Source organism: Ursus arctos, unplaced genomic scaffold (genome assembly GCF_023065955.2).
Source record: "Ursus arctos isolate Adak ecotype North America unplaced genomic scaffold, UrsArc2.0 scaffold_12, whole genome shotgun sequence".
In the NCBI taxonomy this organism is placed as follows: domain Eukaryota; kingdom Metazoa; phylum Chordata; class Mammalia; order Carnivora; family Ursidae; genus Ursus; species Ursus arctos.
The window spans coordinates 2,286,406-2,301,682 of NW_026622786.1; the positions used below are offsets into that span (position 1 = coordinate 2,286,406).

The 15,277-nt window shown below is 50.4% G+C and overlaps 2 protein-coding genes across 2 annotated transcripts; one reads left to right on the forward strand and one right to left on the reverse strand.

Moving 5' to 3' along the window:
* Nucleotides 1-4,714: 4,714 nt before the first annotated feature.
* On the forward strand, nt 4,715-12,628 carry CDC42SE1 (CDC42 small effector 1). The gene is made up of 5 exons (XM_026486617.4): nt 4,715-4,848; nt 7,979-8,293; nt 8,846-8,956; nt 9,665-9,753; nt 10,314-12,628. The coding sequence occupies exons 2-4, from the start codon at nt 8,240-8,242 to the stop codon at nt 9,737-9,739; spliced, it is 240 nt and encodes a 79-aa protein (XP_026342402.1). The 5' UTR covers nt 4,715-4,848; nt 7,979-8,239; the 3' UTR covers nt 9,740-9,753; nt 10,314-12,628.
* A 281-nt stretch (nt 12,629-12,909) lies between these two features.
* Nucleotides 12,910-15,239, reverse strand: CUNH1orf56 (chromosome unknown C1orf56 homolog). Its single transcript, XM_026486611.4, has 2 exons — nt 14,004-15,239; nt 12,910-13,196 (listed from the first exon to the last, which is right to left on the reverse strand). Exons 1-2 carry the CDS (start codon nt 15,036-15,038, stop codon nt 13,176-13,178), a joined length of 1,056 nt encoding a protein of 351 aa, XP_026342396.2. The 5' UTR covers nt 15,039-15,239; the 3' UTR covers nt 12,910-13,175.
* Between the last annotated feature and the right edge of the window lie 38 nt (nt 15,240-15,277).

The following is a 15,277-nucleotide window of genomic DNA, read 5'->3' on the forward strand; positions in this document are numbered from 1 at the left end:
CTCTCTCCACATCTCGACGTGTTTTCACCTACCTGGAAGCTCCTCTCTACTCTCCATCGTAAAATAACTACCCAAGTTTCAAGACTCCTGGAGGAGTCCCTAAAAGAATTCAAGTCTTTAGAGGAATCTTTCCCCTGAACTCTTATTATGTTGGTAAATCCTTGACTTTTTCCTGACTTTGGCTTAATAGTTACCTCTAAAAAGGGCTTCCATGACATTTCTTTCTATTTTCCTCCCTGCCTTCTAAACCCTACTATAAATTCACCTTTTCCAGGAGGTCTTCCTCAGACTTATTCAGCTCCCTCTACCCTGTATCTTCCAGCATCTCCGCCAACACCCTGTAGAGTTTTACCTGACTATTATCAGTTTGGGGCTACAGATCACTGTTACGTGTCTTACATAGGGATAATCTCTCTCCTTCAAGAAACAGTTTCCCTAAAGATAAGAACCAGTCTACTTTATACCTTCTTCACAAGTGCTGGGCTTTGCACACAAAAGACATTCGAGGCTGCTGATTAATTTTCTCTCACTCTTTATTTAATACAATCCATACCTAGCCACCCCCCATCTATTAGCCCACAGACAAACCTTAACAGCCTATATTTCTCTCTAGCCTACCTCTCCTTCAAAACAAAACCCAGGTGCTAAAAGAATTTTCCTGTGCTATAACAAGACCTTTTTTCTCCGATCCCAATGCTAGATTATACCTGAGAGCAAATGGATTGGAAATTCCGGGTAAGGAGAGTAAGAGTTTAGATCGGAAGGAGAAAGTCCCTTGACAGAATTAGATACTTTTCCATGCTTTAATGAGTGCTCCTATCACCTTTTCTGCTCATCCCACCCACACCCTGATGTTACATGACTGTTATACCTCCTGCACGCTGCTGGTTACTAGCCAAGTAGTAAGTTGAAATGTTCCCAAAGAAGCAGAGAGAACATTCCATTGCCTCCAAAAATAGAACCCCCATTTTAAAAGGCCTTCCTCCCAGCACACTCCATTGGCCCCTATGAGGCCTGGAGGCTCCTAAATAGTGGCCTTAAATACAATAAATGTGTTAGGTGAACAGGATAACGACTACACTACAGAAATTCTATAACCCTAGATAATGTGAACCATCTCAAGTAAGGCCGAAAAAGAAAGCCTTAATCTAGAACACAGTTATGTGTGAGCATAGGGGCTTTAGGACTGGAGAGTGGGCAGACTAGGATGTTTTTAATGTTAAAAGCCAGTTGTCAGTTGCTCTTTCTCTTCCGAGGCTCAGGCTCCAAAATAAACCCTGGGAACTGAGCATTACTCAGCAGAGAAGCTGCTTCAAAGGAGGGTTACGTGGGGACTGGAACAGGGTGGGGGAGCATGTTAGAAAGGTGAGGTCATCATCCTATGATATGCAGCTCTGATCATCTCCACAGTAATTTGCAGAGACGTGTACAGAAAGAGAGCTACAAAAAATGGTTGTTCCTCTCAGCCTCCCAACTCTGGCTTCGGTCTAGGACTACAGAGATCCCAAGACGCAAACCTCAGGAATCATCAGTGTTACTGACTACCGACTGACCACAGGGATTTTTTTTTCCCCTGTTTTTTTCCGATGTCTTTTCTTTTTTCTTTTCTACCCCCCCCCAACCCCGCCCCAATATTGCCAGTTATTTGCCTACCTTGCTGGCTTCTTTTATATCCCCTCCCTTACTGGTCCCCTCCAGAGCAAGCTGAGTATAATGCTGGGCACATAATACATTCTTTAAAAAATAGAATCATAGGGGGGAAAAAAACCCATAGGATTTTAAAACTAGGAAACATGTTTGGGGTGCCTGTTTGGCTTAGTCGGTGAACTGTGCGACTCTTGATCTTGGGGTCATGAGTTTGAGCCCCATGCTGGATGTAGAGATTACTTTAAAAAGGAATAAATAAATATATTCTGTGCTATAACAGTGTATATTTAGAAAGAAAGAGAAAGAAAGAGAAAAAAGAAAAGAAAAGGAAAGGAAGGAAGGAAGGAAAAGAAAACATGTTATCTAATTATCTAGTGATTTCTGAAGCCTTCTAGCCAGCTGGATCCAGGTCTCATTCCCAATCTGGTCTTTTTTTGATGTGCTGTACATAGACAGTTGCCCACAGTGTTATATAATCCTATACCAATATTCTCAAAACTTGCAAGGATTCTTTTAGTTCTTGAAGAACAGATAGTCAGTGGATTGGGTGTTGATTGTGCCTGTGATTCTGATCCGGATGATGAAAATGCAAAAGGCAGTAGAGAGCAAGCTAGAATCTGAGACAGGGAAGACGCTCTTTGACAAGCTGATTCCTTTTCTTAAAACCAGAGAATATATAAAAATGGTCCAAATAATCCCTGAGTGTCTGGCAGAGTGTATCTTGCAATTAAAAATGCTAAAGGAAATTTTATGAAGTATTAACTCACAAGGCCTAAAATGTGGCTATGCCATTGACTCAGAGACACGTACCAAATGCATTCTAGAGAGACACTCATACAAGCATGTATGGCATTTAAAATCAAGTCAAGAACACTGACTACACAGAAAATTGAAACTAAAATACCATCTACATTACATTCATTAGTAATGAAATGTTGGTATTTAATATAGTACAGATTTAATTCCCAAATCTCCAAATTTTGCAAGAAGTCCCTTTCCAGCAAGCTTTCTCTTCCCCTCCCCAAATGTTCTCCACCCATATCTCATCTTTCTTTACATTCCTTAAAGGGCTTGGATCACAATATAAGCTCAATAAATACTTCTAACTGTCCTTCATTTTAAATTATCCAGCTATTTTAGGCAAAGGTAATTTCTAAATATCACCATCTATTCTTAGAGATACACGATTAGCAAATATATAGTATAAAAAGACACACTCTGAGCCACACAGACACACCCAAATACCCTTTGTCTAGACCCTCTGTGGGAATCCAAGGCCTGCCCAACAGGGCCTTGCTGTGTCATGCTGCCACCTTAGGGCGGGTGGGGAGGAGGACAAGGGATGGTGGTTGGGGATGGAAGCTCTCTGGCATCTCATATTTGCTTCATTCTGGTCTTGGATTTTCCTGTTAGCCATGTCCTTCCCCCATCTATTCCCACTGAGCTGCAAATAAGCATTCCTTTTCCAGAATCTGCCACCATCTAGCTTTTGTGGGCTGTACTGATTTCAATATGGGATCAGGCAATTCTCCAACACAGAGGTCCCCACCTTCCTACTTCAAGCTGCCTCTTAATTTGGAGCAAAGGTTTGAGATAGGGAGTGGGAAACTGTTAAAAGAGAGGTCAGGATTACTTTTAATATTATCTCATCCCTTCCCCCAAATTCCCTCCTATGGAGACAAATCAGTTTGGGGTGAAGGTAGACACATCAATGGAACACTACAGAAAAAATAAATAAATATAGGGAAGTACAGGCTAGAGCAATACAGGAAGACTAGAGATTCATCAAAAAACAGGTAAAACAAATTATAGCTTGAAAAAGAGGACAGCGATAATGACTGAAGATAATAAAATACATAAGACAAATTATAGGAAAATAGATACTTGAAATGAGATAAACGCTGAAAAATGACAACTACATGTGTAAATTGTTAGAAATTAATGTCTGTGGATTAGAAGGCAAGGATGGAGATCTTGGCAAAGAGAAATAACAAGGGGACCAAAAAACTACTCATTGTCCATAGCGCCCCCTTCTCTCCTCTTGAGCTGTCCCCCAACCTTATCCTTATTTAGGGTCTTCAACCTAACCAGAAGCAGCTGCTCTTCTATCTTTTTAGCCCCTTGCCCCCCTCTTGCCCCCAATTTAGTTTACCTGTTATCAGTGGATTACTAGTGTGTTCCAAAGATGGAAGGAGTACCTCGGGGGCTCCGGCGTCTGCTCTGGGCTGGAGAAAAAGAAAGCTGTTGGGGCTTTGACGGCTTTGTCTTCTCACTCCCTCTCTTCTGTGGCTGAGTCTATCTGCTCAGTCTCCCCCTGCAATGCAGCCCCTCCTAAGAAGGGCGGAAGGACTCCCCGCCCCCTCCTTGCCTGACTCGGCTAATTCAAATGATAGGTTCCAGAACACTTTAGGGAGGGAGACAGGATTAAAGCATCTCCGTAGGCTTATTGGTCGGCACAATTATTCCCGAGCTCATTGCACCCCCATGCTGACTGGGGTGCAATGAATTAGCAGTTAATTGTCCCCTAATTTTAGGCTTATGGATTAAAAAGCTTAGCTCTAGATAACAATAGAGTGTCCCTTTATTCCCCAATTTAAGGATTTCAAGTTACGGTTCTTTATTTTTGAGAATCAGAAAAATCCTCCACCCCTCCCTCCAATCCCTACTTTTCCGACTCGCCTCCGCACCCTCACAATGAGTAAATAAACGTAGCCCCATTCCACTTTGGGCAGAGCACCAGAGGACTGGGGGTTGTGGGGGGGGGGGGCGTTGCGCTTCTGCGAATCTCTAAACTTGGCTGGGTCCGGGGCATCTGGGGGCTCCGATCAGTGTTGCCCCGCAATGCCTGGCGCGCGAAGGGGACTGCGGGCAGCGCAGCTTGGGGGCCGGCTCAGGAGAGCCCCTCGCGGGCTCCACGTTCGCCGTTCGCGCAGCGGGGGCTGCGGCCAGGCCCCCTCCCACGGCCCCGCGTGGTGCAGTGCCTCACCAGTCCAGGGGGGAGCAGTGCGCCCAGCGCCGGGCCGGACGGGTTTCGTAATCGCGTCGCCGCCGTTTCCGCCCTGAGCCAGCCCCACCTCTGCCGGCCCGCCCTCGGCTCCCCCGCCGCGCCGCGGAGCCAGCCCGGGAAGCCCACACTGGCGGGCCCGGAGCCGGAGCCCCCCACCCGCTGCAGCCGCACGCCTCGATGCCGGAGCGCGGCAGGTGAGACCGCGGCGTGGGGCCCCGGCCCGCGCGCCCCGCCTGCCCCGCCGGGCGGAGACGCACCGGATGCTGGGGGGGGGGGGGAGGCCGGGGCTGCCGAGATGCTGGGTCGGTGGGAGAAGGGGTGCGCTCCCGGAGTAGCGGTGTCCGTCCACTCCACCGCTCGTGTGGTGCGCTGTAGAAGGGACTGGGGCATCGGGGTGGGGGGCGGGGAGGCGAGACGGGGAGAAGTTCTCCTCGAGACTCGCTGACCTCGGCGGTGGCGTGTGCCGGACAGAGCGAAGCACAGCTGGGTCCGGGAAGGGCTAAGTGTGAGCCCGAAGCAGCCACGGAAGCAGTGGCAGAGTCCGAAAGATTCACAGCGAGATCCCAGGCCTAGTGTAGCGTTGGGAGGAGCAGAGGATTTCTGGGGAGAGTTGGGGAGTGGGCAGAGATGGAGTCGATGGGACTGAATCACTGGGGAGGGAGCTTAGGGCCTAGCCCTGTTTCCTCGTAAGTCCCCCCCCCCCCAAGACCTTTCCTGGGGAAAGGACACAGTTGGTGCTGGGGCAGATGCCTGTCACTTGACTGAAAAGTGCGTGTCCCCCTACTTCGCCGGTGCCCCTCAACAGCCCTCCATGTCTGGAGGTCTCCACAAGGAACCAGCTGCAGCCCCGGGCTTGGAGCCAGATTTGCCCACTCCATTCTCTCAATTCTCTTTCTCTTTCTCTTTCTCCAGCTGCTTCTTGTGAAGGCTTGTCGGGCAGCGGGTTGGAGGCCTTGGGGCTGAAGGCAGCGGGACCGGGAAAACCGGTTTCAGGCTAGGACAGGACCCGGGAGCTACCTCTGTACATCCTTCCTCTCTGGAACCTTTCTCCCATCCCTCCTGCTCACTCCTCAATAGTTGGGAAGCTCCTAAGCCCCAGTGTGACCTTGGTGTCTCCTAGCTCCATACTGCACCCTTGCTATTTGGGACTCTGGCCGAGTTCTCAGTGCTGCTGGTCTGTCAGGATATGGCCTTACACAGTCTAATCCTCATTCCTCCTGCCGTTTCCCCAGCCCCTTCCCTTCACTGGGGGTGGGTGGCTAAAATAGTGGGCAGTGAATTTGGGTGCCTCTTCCTCCTGGGCTTACCAGCTCAGGACTTCTTTTCCTCAACCCACTCTTCTTTAGATACTTTAAAGGAGAGCACAGCTGGTTGCTCTTACTTCCTTTTCTGGCCCTGTCCCCCCTACCACCACCACATTCACCCTGCCCAGCCTTCTCTGCACTCTGACCCCGCTGCCAGGTTTCAGAGACCCTTATGTTCTGTGTCTCAGGGAATGGAATTTCCTGGTCACTTCTCATCATCATTGGCCCTTTCGTGCCAAGTCCCACATACGCTTTCCCTCCGCCCAGCTCTGGCCAGGTCCCTGGAAAGGGAACAGAAACGTCCTTGTTGCCTCCACTGCCCCTTTCCCTCCCTCTTCTCTCCCCTCTTCTCTCCTCTTCCCTCCCACCCTCCACTTCTGTCCACTCAGCTTTGTTCAGAAGGGGTGTTGGGGGAGAGTCCATGCTCTGTACAGTCTGTCTGGTGGTGTTGGGGGTTTCCTCTGATTCTTCATTGTTTTCTTCATTCCCCCGCCTGCAACCCTTGCCAGCCGCCGCCACCGCCATTGCGACAAACCCTGTGACTGACTGACTTCCCCACTGACCACAGCTCCCCTCTCTGGACAGCTGTGTTCTGACTTCCGCCCTGTGTCATTACTCCTCCCCTCCAGTGGTGGGAAGGGAAGTAAGCGAAAGCCCAGGCTCCTGCTCCTGGGCCCTCCTCTCCCCTTCAAGCTCTATCTCAGTGTGCCTGTGATCTCATCCCAGAGCTATTAAAAAAAAAAAATCCTCTCAGTTCTTGGATCAGTCTAGGGTGCCAGAGCATCGGGGTTCCAGGCCTGGAAGGGAAGGAGATTCCTACTCAGGCTAGAGTGTAATATTCATGAAACAACCCTGTTCGGAGTCTTTGAGGTTGCCCTTGAGGTTGCCCGTGTGATAGGACTGGGGAAGTGCAGTGAGCACAGAGGAGACCCAGATGGGCCCTACCCTGGCTGGCAGTGAGGAAAAGGGGAGGAAGCTCCTCCTTGGACACTAATGCTACTGCGAAGTTCCTTGTATCTGGTTGGCTGGTGAGCTTGGGAATGAAAGTGGTGAGGAGGGAGGAGAGAACAGGTCCCAGCATGAGGGGAGGTGGCAGGTGGGGAGGCCTGGGCCTTACCGGGTGTGAGGCAGAGCAGAGTGGCACGACAGGACATGTGAAGAGGGTGGGGAGGCTGGAGAAGATTCCTCGTGGAAGAGATGACACCTGGTACCCGTACCGACAGCCCGTGTGCCGGTGATCTGTACGAGACACACGTGCACAGCTGCAGCCATGCCAGGGGAGCGGGCACACAGGCGTGCACACACGGGACACCGTTAAACAGACTGCAGACAGCCTTGAGGAAGGATCTCAAGGTCAAGTAGTAAAGGAACTGTTAAATGGCTTCTGGGAGAGGTTGGATCTCAGCTGAGGGAAATGAGGAGGAACAAGGGCAGGGAAGAGAGGGAAGAAATTCCTCACTGTAGAAAATTCTGTCTTGAGGTCCAACCTGCTGTAGTTAGTCACGGACAACCTGGGCAGTCAAGATCTCAGTCTTAAAGAAAATCTAGGTATTCAGGGTAAGGTAAGGAAAAAGGGTGGAGGCCCTGTTTTGTTTGTGAGAACGAAAAACCACCATTTCCTCTTCATAGACTCTTAACTGCCCCTCCCTTTCTGCCCTAAACCCAGGGAGAAGGGAGGTGGGGCTTATAGCACCCCCAAACTGCTTTGCTCATTTATGCCGCTGTCCTTCGGCCCCTCCCATCCTCACCCTAAATGCTTCTATCCCTTGCCTCTCCCTTGGCTCCGGCAGCTACTGCTCTTCTACCTGTTGGTGCCCTTCTGGATCTTTTCCAGATCTTTCTCGGGGAGTCAGACTGGGAGGTCCTTGTGTTTGGAGGGGTTAGTGTTGGGTGCAGGACTCGGGCCTTTAAAGGAGAATGAGAAGATCCGGGCTCATCAGCAGGCTTCTCAAGGAGGGGGTGATGGTAGACATGGGATTTCTCACTAACTTTCTTCTCTCTTTACGTCCTGCTCACCCAGGGTTCTGCGTCTGAAGAAGACATAACCGCGTGCCCGCCTGCTCACGCTGCCCTGGCCCTGCTAGCCCCTCAGGGTCTGAGGCACTGACCCTCCCTGCCCAGCCAAGGGTACCCTGGACTCTGCTGTCTCTAGACCCATCCAGCCGAGTAGACCCAGGTTGTCGTTACACCTGAGGGGACCGAGGAGTGGGCAGTCAAGAGGCCAGAGCAAGAGCCCTCTGGGGCCTCAGGTGGAGGAGTGAAACTGGAACCATCAGGGAACATGAGTGAATTTTGGCACAAACTGGGTTGCTGCGTGGTAGAGAAACCCCAGCCGGTGAGTCCCCACCCCCGACCCCCACCCCCGCACACAAGTTACCATGGCCTGTGAGGCAGACACAGCACCTACGATCTGGTGCCTAGGAAGCACACTGCTTGCTTCCTTCTCCGTCAGGATAGTCTCTCTGGCCAGGCAGGTGTGTACATGGAATCCAGGGGAATTGGGTGATGGGGGAAGTGAATAGTCCTAGCTGTCACTTCCTGTTTCTGTCCATTCTGAGCTGGGCATGGGTTGTAGGTGGAGCTTAATACCTGTCACTTTTTCTCATTGTTTCCTCATCAGCCAGAGGTGACTTGGATATGTCCTTTGTCTAGTATTCACCCTGCAGGCCCCTGCCCGCACCACCCTCCCTGTGTCCTTTCTGTGTCTATGTTGTTCCAGACTTGCCTTTCAGACCCTAGTGATTTCGCTGTCGTAATGTTACGTACCCTTGTCCACTGGGTCCTTAGCTCTTCCCCTAGTGGTTTCCAAGACTCTATTCCCTTCCCTTCTTCCACTGTGTGTAGAGAAGGGGGCTTCAGACCTAACTCCCCTGTCTTCTCTAAACAGAAGAAGAAGAGGAGACGAATTGACCGGACCATGATTGGGGAACCAATGAATTTTGTCCACCTGACTCACATTGGCTCTGGGGAGATGGGGGCCGGAGATGGACTTGCCATGGTAACAAGAGAATGGGGAGAGATTGATATGGGATCGTAGCCTAGAACCTTTCCCCTTTTTCGAAGCGTAAGCTGGGGACATGGTAAACACTCGATGGGGAAGTAGGAAGCTAGGATTCTAGTCCTGGTCACCAGCTGCATAAACCCGAGACCTGGCATTTCAGGTCTCTGGCCTAGGCTCCCTCATTTTTACAGTTAGATTGTTCTTCATCGGGATGGGGGATATATGCGACTTGAGTTCTTTGGAGGGCTTTTTCCAACAACCAGAACCCATCTGTTAATTAAGAACTGCTATTCCAGTGCCAGAGTAAGTCATACCGTGGCTGGGTGTGTGGAGGCTGGAAAAAGCCTGAGCACCCCCGTCCTAAATAATGTCGGACACTCTTTTCTGCCCTCAGAATAAGGGAAATGGGCCTGGAGATCGTGAAGGAGGCTTTTCACCAATCGTGAAACTCAGATAAATATGAGAGTCCTTTGTGAGAGAGTCTTATTAGTCCAAGATCCACTTTATTTCACCCTCACGAGAGTCGGTATGAAAGCAGCCATTGAGACTTCCCTTGGAAGCATGGCTGTTGGCTTTAACCTTTTCAGGTTGGCTTTATTGCCAGGGAGATGGGGTCAGCCGCTTCCATGGAGGGGCAGAGGGGGCGATGGCTTACCGTGCGATATCCAGACTTAGGACGAGGGTCTCACGTGTGCTTTTTCACAGACAGGTGCCGTTCAGGAGCAGATGAGATCCAAGGGAAACCGAGACAGGCCATGGAGCAATCCCAGGGGATTGTAGCTCCAACAGAAATGGTGAGTGATTAGGGAAACCCGTCCAGTACCTCCAGCCCCCGTCAGCACATCCTGATGGCCTGCCTCGGAACGCTGATCCTCTGCAAGAATGGGAGGGGAGGGGAGGAAGAACGAATTAGAATGGAGGAGTCAAGAATTTCGGATCCAGGGGCACCTGGGTGGCTCAGTGGGTTAAGCGTCTGCCTTTGGCTCAGGTCATGATCCCAGGGTCCTGGGATGGAGCCCCATGTCAGGCTCCCTGCTCAGCGGGCAGTCTGCTTCTCCCTCTGCCCTTCCTTGTGCTCTGTCTCAAATAAATAAAATCTTAAAAAAAAAAAAAAAAAAGAATGCCTGTAGCTGTGTGAAAAAATTAAGATTTCAATAAAGGTTAAGTATTAAAAAAAAAAAAGAAGAATTTCGGAGCCAGAAAGGCAATGAGAGAGAGGAAAGTGCAGACAGATAGAAATCGAGAAAAGAGCACCCTGGAAAGAGTCGAGAGTGTGCGCTAGGTGGTGCCTTCTCCCTGGAGCCTCAGTTTTCCGTGAGGCTTATCTTCCTTCTTCAATTTCTTTTTTAATCAGGTTCTGCTGTTTGAAGCCTCTGCTCCGTGTCCAGCCCAGAAGAGATGCTGCCCCCTCCTCGAACCAGTGACCCCAGGGCCCCTCTTTTCCCTCTCTGCCTATTAGTGCCTCAGAAGGCTTGGGGGCTGGACTCCCTCTCTTCCCTCTGGCTCTAGCCCCTCCTGGAGATGGGCTCAAGGCAGCAGGACTGACCAAGTGACTACTGGTTGGCCAGAGGAGCTCAGCTGAAGCCCTGGACACTCTCAGATCTGAGATAGGAGTTTTCTGGGAACCTGGAAGGTGTTCCCTTCTCCTGAATGACGGTCTAGGTGCCATCTGTTTTTAAACTCTTAACCTGGAACTCCTTAAATGGGGTAGGTGGGTGAGATTACCAAAGCTGAAGCCGGCTTTGCTGAGAAGCTCCTTACCTCCCTGCCCTTCTCCTTTTTCCTCCTGGAATGAACTGAAATAGACGTCAAGCAGGGGGTAGGAGGGTGACCACTGCTTAGTCTGCTCGATCTCTTTACATCTCAGACCGTAAGCTCACAGTCCCTTGATATCTCTCTGCCACTACCAGCTCTTTCTCTAGTAGGCCTCTAACCCTGTTTCTGCAGCATTGTGAGTCCCCCAACATCTTTCTTTCTTTTTTAATTAATTAAAAATTTAATTTAAGATGAGTTCTCTTAATTACCCCCCTCCCTCTACTACCTCTACCTTTAGCCCCATCCCTATTAGGAACCTTGTTGTTTCCCACTGAATAAGAGCTAAGGTAAGAAGTGGGTCTTAACTTGACGGTATCCCATTTAAGTCTTGGGGACCTGGCCTGCCCTCTGCCAATCTCCCTGCTGGCCCAGGTGAGGAGGAAGAGGGATCTGGAGAGAAACTCAGAATGCTGCAAAACTAGGAGGTATGTCTCCGAGTGGACTTCCTAACCATTGAGGATGAGAGGGGTGGTAGGTTGAAAACAATCATCTGTGAATTTAGGGATCTTAAGATCCTCCCCGCATGGGAGCAGGGACACCTCTAGAGAAGGATTCTCAGCCGAGGCACTTCTGACATTTGGGTTGGATAAACCTTTGTAATGGGGGACTGGCCTGTGCATTATAGGATGTTCAGTAGTGTATCTGGCCCACCCTAGTTATGACAACCAAATATGCCCCCAGATATTGCCAAATGTCTCCTAGGAGGCAAAATCACCCCTAGATGAGAGCCACTGCTCTGGAGTCAAGGTATTTTCCTCTAACGTGTTTTTCCCACCCCACCCCCATCCTGTTATTCATCCTAAGCCTGAGCCTTTGATTAATCTGGCCCTCTTGCAAAGTAGGCTCGAAAGGGCTGCACGTAATGTCTAAAAGAGTCCTATACTCAGTGTGTTGCTTATGCTTGCCTGGGTTCGTGTCTCTGTTGGATGCGGACTGTGCTGCTCCATTCCTGTTTGGAGGAGCGGTTCCTGCAGTGTGGAGGCATGAACAGGGTATGGGGAGATTGGGGAAGGGAAGGAGAAAAAGCAGTAGAGGCACAGACACCCAGGTTTATCCTCTGCAAACTTGAAGCTCTGTTTCTGTGCCCTCGTCCTAGAATCAGACACAAATAAGACTCAGGGAGTTTTGTCTGAAGACCAGGTCCCACTCCCCACCTGGCTGAAGAGTCTGTGCTAGGTGGGAAAATAATGCAGGAGCAGGGTCTTTAGGCAGTTTGTTTTCTCAGGTGTTTTTTCTTCCGGCCCCTTCTTGCAGGGTTGCTAGGAAGGCAGAACAGGACCGGTGAGCTCCTGCCTGCTCTGAGACTGAGAGGATGGGGGTCTCTCGTTAGCTCAGCAACAAGCAGCATCCTGTTTGATGGTGAAGGGGTCAGGAAGGTGGGAACTAAGATCCACTCTGCCGAGTCCACCATCCATCCAGTTTGCCTCACCTACAGTGACCAGTTCTAATTGTGTTCCAATTGCAGTGTATTTCCTGCCACTTTTCAGGGTCTAAGATTGGTCATACATTCCCAATTTACTCTGTTCCGATCTAGCTAGTTCTGAAAGTAGCTCATCTTGTTGTCCTAAAGTAGCTTAATAGCCTGAGGCTTATATTCAGTCTGCAGGGTTTACAGGACAGGGGACTCGTGGACTCTCTGGTCACCCCGATCTTCTGCCTTAACCCTAATGCCTCTTCTTTGGACACAGTCTTCTTTGGTATTCTCTTGCCTTTAGCTACCTTTTCTAACGTGTATGCTCCCATCACTTGAACAATATTTAAGAGTGATGGGAATGGGTTTGAGAGTCATAATTTATATTAAAAATGTGTTGGACTTTTAAATACGTTTTTCAAATAAAAAAAGTTTAAGCAAAATGGTCGCAGAGTAATCACTGCAGGCGTGTTTTGGGTCAAAGGATAAATATGGTAGATAAAGGTAACTGCTAGAAAGTAGCCGACATGGAATTTTGTGCCAACGTCGCCCTTTGCAAGGAGAGGCGGCCGAGTATTGTGAAGGCAAGAAGACCACCATCATCTTCCAAGGGCTCAACTCCTTGTTCTTCCTGTTGCCGCCTCTTGGCATTCATCTGAGAGTTTTCAAGTCTTTAAAGAATCACTTGTTTAAAAACAACTTTAGAAATGAAGAAAAAGAGCAACATCAACATTTTATCTTTGGGGGGGGGTGGATAAAATACGCTGGGGGACAAGGGCAGGGATCAGGCCCGATGTTGCTGGTTACACAGTTTGCTTTTAAGGTTCAAGAGATTTCTGGTCTCCACCCTCAGATACCTCTGTAAAAAGACACAAGACCAAACAATTTTTTTTCTAGTTTTTCTGTACTAAAAATATCCAGTGGGTGCTGGGATCGAAAGGGGTGGAAAGGTTGAGATGCTGACACCTCGTCTTGTGGATGAAGTGGCCATTACCTGCGGTTTCTCTCTATCTGGGTAAGGAAACAAAATAGAGAAAAAGGGGAAATATTATAACTACATCTATATCCTTTGCCCTTCCTTGCTTCATCTCCCTCCCCAGAAGCCCTCATTCCCTCAACACCACTGCCCCGTTTATGCTTCTTTTTTAAATTGAATTAATGGTATTGGATACCCAAGGAGAAAGACAAAAACTGGCAAAATGACGGACCACGTATACTATTTTATTGTCCTTCCCTTCTCCCCAAAGTTCCTGAAATCCTGTCAATTGAGAATATTTTATCAAATCAATCAGAGCCTTTGGTAGTTCATTTGGTAAAGGAGAGGACTATCCTTCCTGAAGAATTCTTAAATTGCTGGAAATAATCCCAGGAATTCTTTGGGATAGTGGTGGTTAGGGCCATCTATCTGTACTAGTGTCAAAACCCTATTGTGACTGTCATTTACTAGCTTTGTAACCCCTCCCCCCATTCCTTCACCTGTAAAGTGGGGATAATTATACCTCACAGCATTGTTGTGAGGATTATTCCAGGTAAAGTATGTATAGTAAGACCTCAAATATTGGCCGTTGTTACTACGAAACTGCATTAGCAAGCTGAGAACTGTTACTATCTTCCATATCTATTACCTGCATCAAGAACTGTTGATATCTATAATCACAATTTGGGCAATAATCCTCCCATGACCAATAATAATGCTGCCCATTAACCGACCAGCAGTTGCTCAAGAAATAGGTGGAATCAATGGCTAACAATGTGAGCAGCCAGTATATCACGCATCACGACCAAGCGGGGTAAGTAACACTGCATGCAAACACTTACTGGTTGCATCTCTGTGAACACTGCAGACAGACTGTTCCAAATATCCTCCAGCCCGATCCTGACCCGTCTCCAAAAAGCAAGGGCTGGGCTGGGGCTGGGGCTGGGGCCAAAGAAGAGGAAGGGGGTGGGTCTGATTCTAGAACTGATGTGGGGTATGGGAGTGGTAGTGGTGGTGGTGGTGGTACTGGTGGTACTGGTGGTGGTGGTCTGAGTGGTACAGCTGGTGTCAGAGCAGAGACCGGAGTCCAGAGGGCACTCCTCCCGAAGCCGGTTGCAGGGACATTTCTCGTAGGTACAAGGCCGGTGCTCCGTGCGGAGCTGGCTCAGCGCCCCAACACGAAGGCGCCCAGAAAGGCCCTGCAGCCTCCCGGCCCGGGTCCGACTCATGGTGCCCGACCTGCAGTGGCAGTGCCACGGGCCCCAGGGCATCAGCACCAGCCGCAGATCCTCGGGAGGTGGCATGGCCGTGTGCGAGGGCTGTTGCCACCGGTTTGGGGTGGACCCTGCTGTTGACCACCGGCTCATGGTATTGTCAGGGTGCAGTGTGTCCCCAGTAGGCTGCCAGGTGTTGGCCGGCACGTCTGAAGACATCCTGATCTCAGGCTCCTGGGTATTTGCTTTAAACCTTGAGCTGGGCACCCTTGCTGTATGGTAACTCCTGCTGAGAGACTCTCCAGTGATGTTATTCTTTCTGGCGTTAATCACAACCCCCTCTTCCAAAGACTCATCCTCCTCGGGCGACGACACAATCGACTTGCTGACGCCTGTGGCCACTGTGGAGGCCAAGAGCTCCGCAGCCGCTGGGCCTGCCAGGCGGTCGGCACTGGCCCCGACGTCATCCTCATCCTCCATTGTTACCTTCATCCTCCTGGGTCCACCGGTCCGGAGGGTGGTCCGGTAGTGGCGGGACATAGGGACCCCGAAGCGGAAACTGACCCGCTGCGTCTCGGTGGAAGTCAGGCCTTGGGCCCCCGCCGCCCGGGGCCCCAGACTCAGCAGCAGGGCCCAGAGCAGCGCGCCGGCGGCGGGGACCATGGGGCCGGCCGGTGTGCGGCTGAGAGGGAGGCCAGTGAGGGAGGCCGGGACTCCTACCTTCTCTCCCTCCCTTCCGCTCTCCACCCAGCGGGTCGTTTGAACCGCGGCCCGCGGAGCGGGGGGAGGGGGAGGCCTACGCGCGCGCCACGCCCCTCCCCCAACCCCTCCCGGAGCAGCCGCAGGGGCTGAGCGAAAAAGCCTGGGAACCGCGGCCGCCAGAACTCGGTGCCAGAACCGAC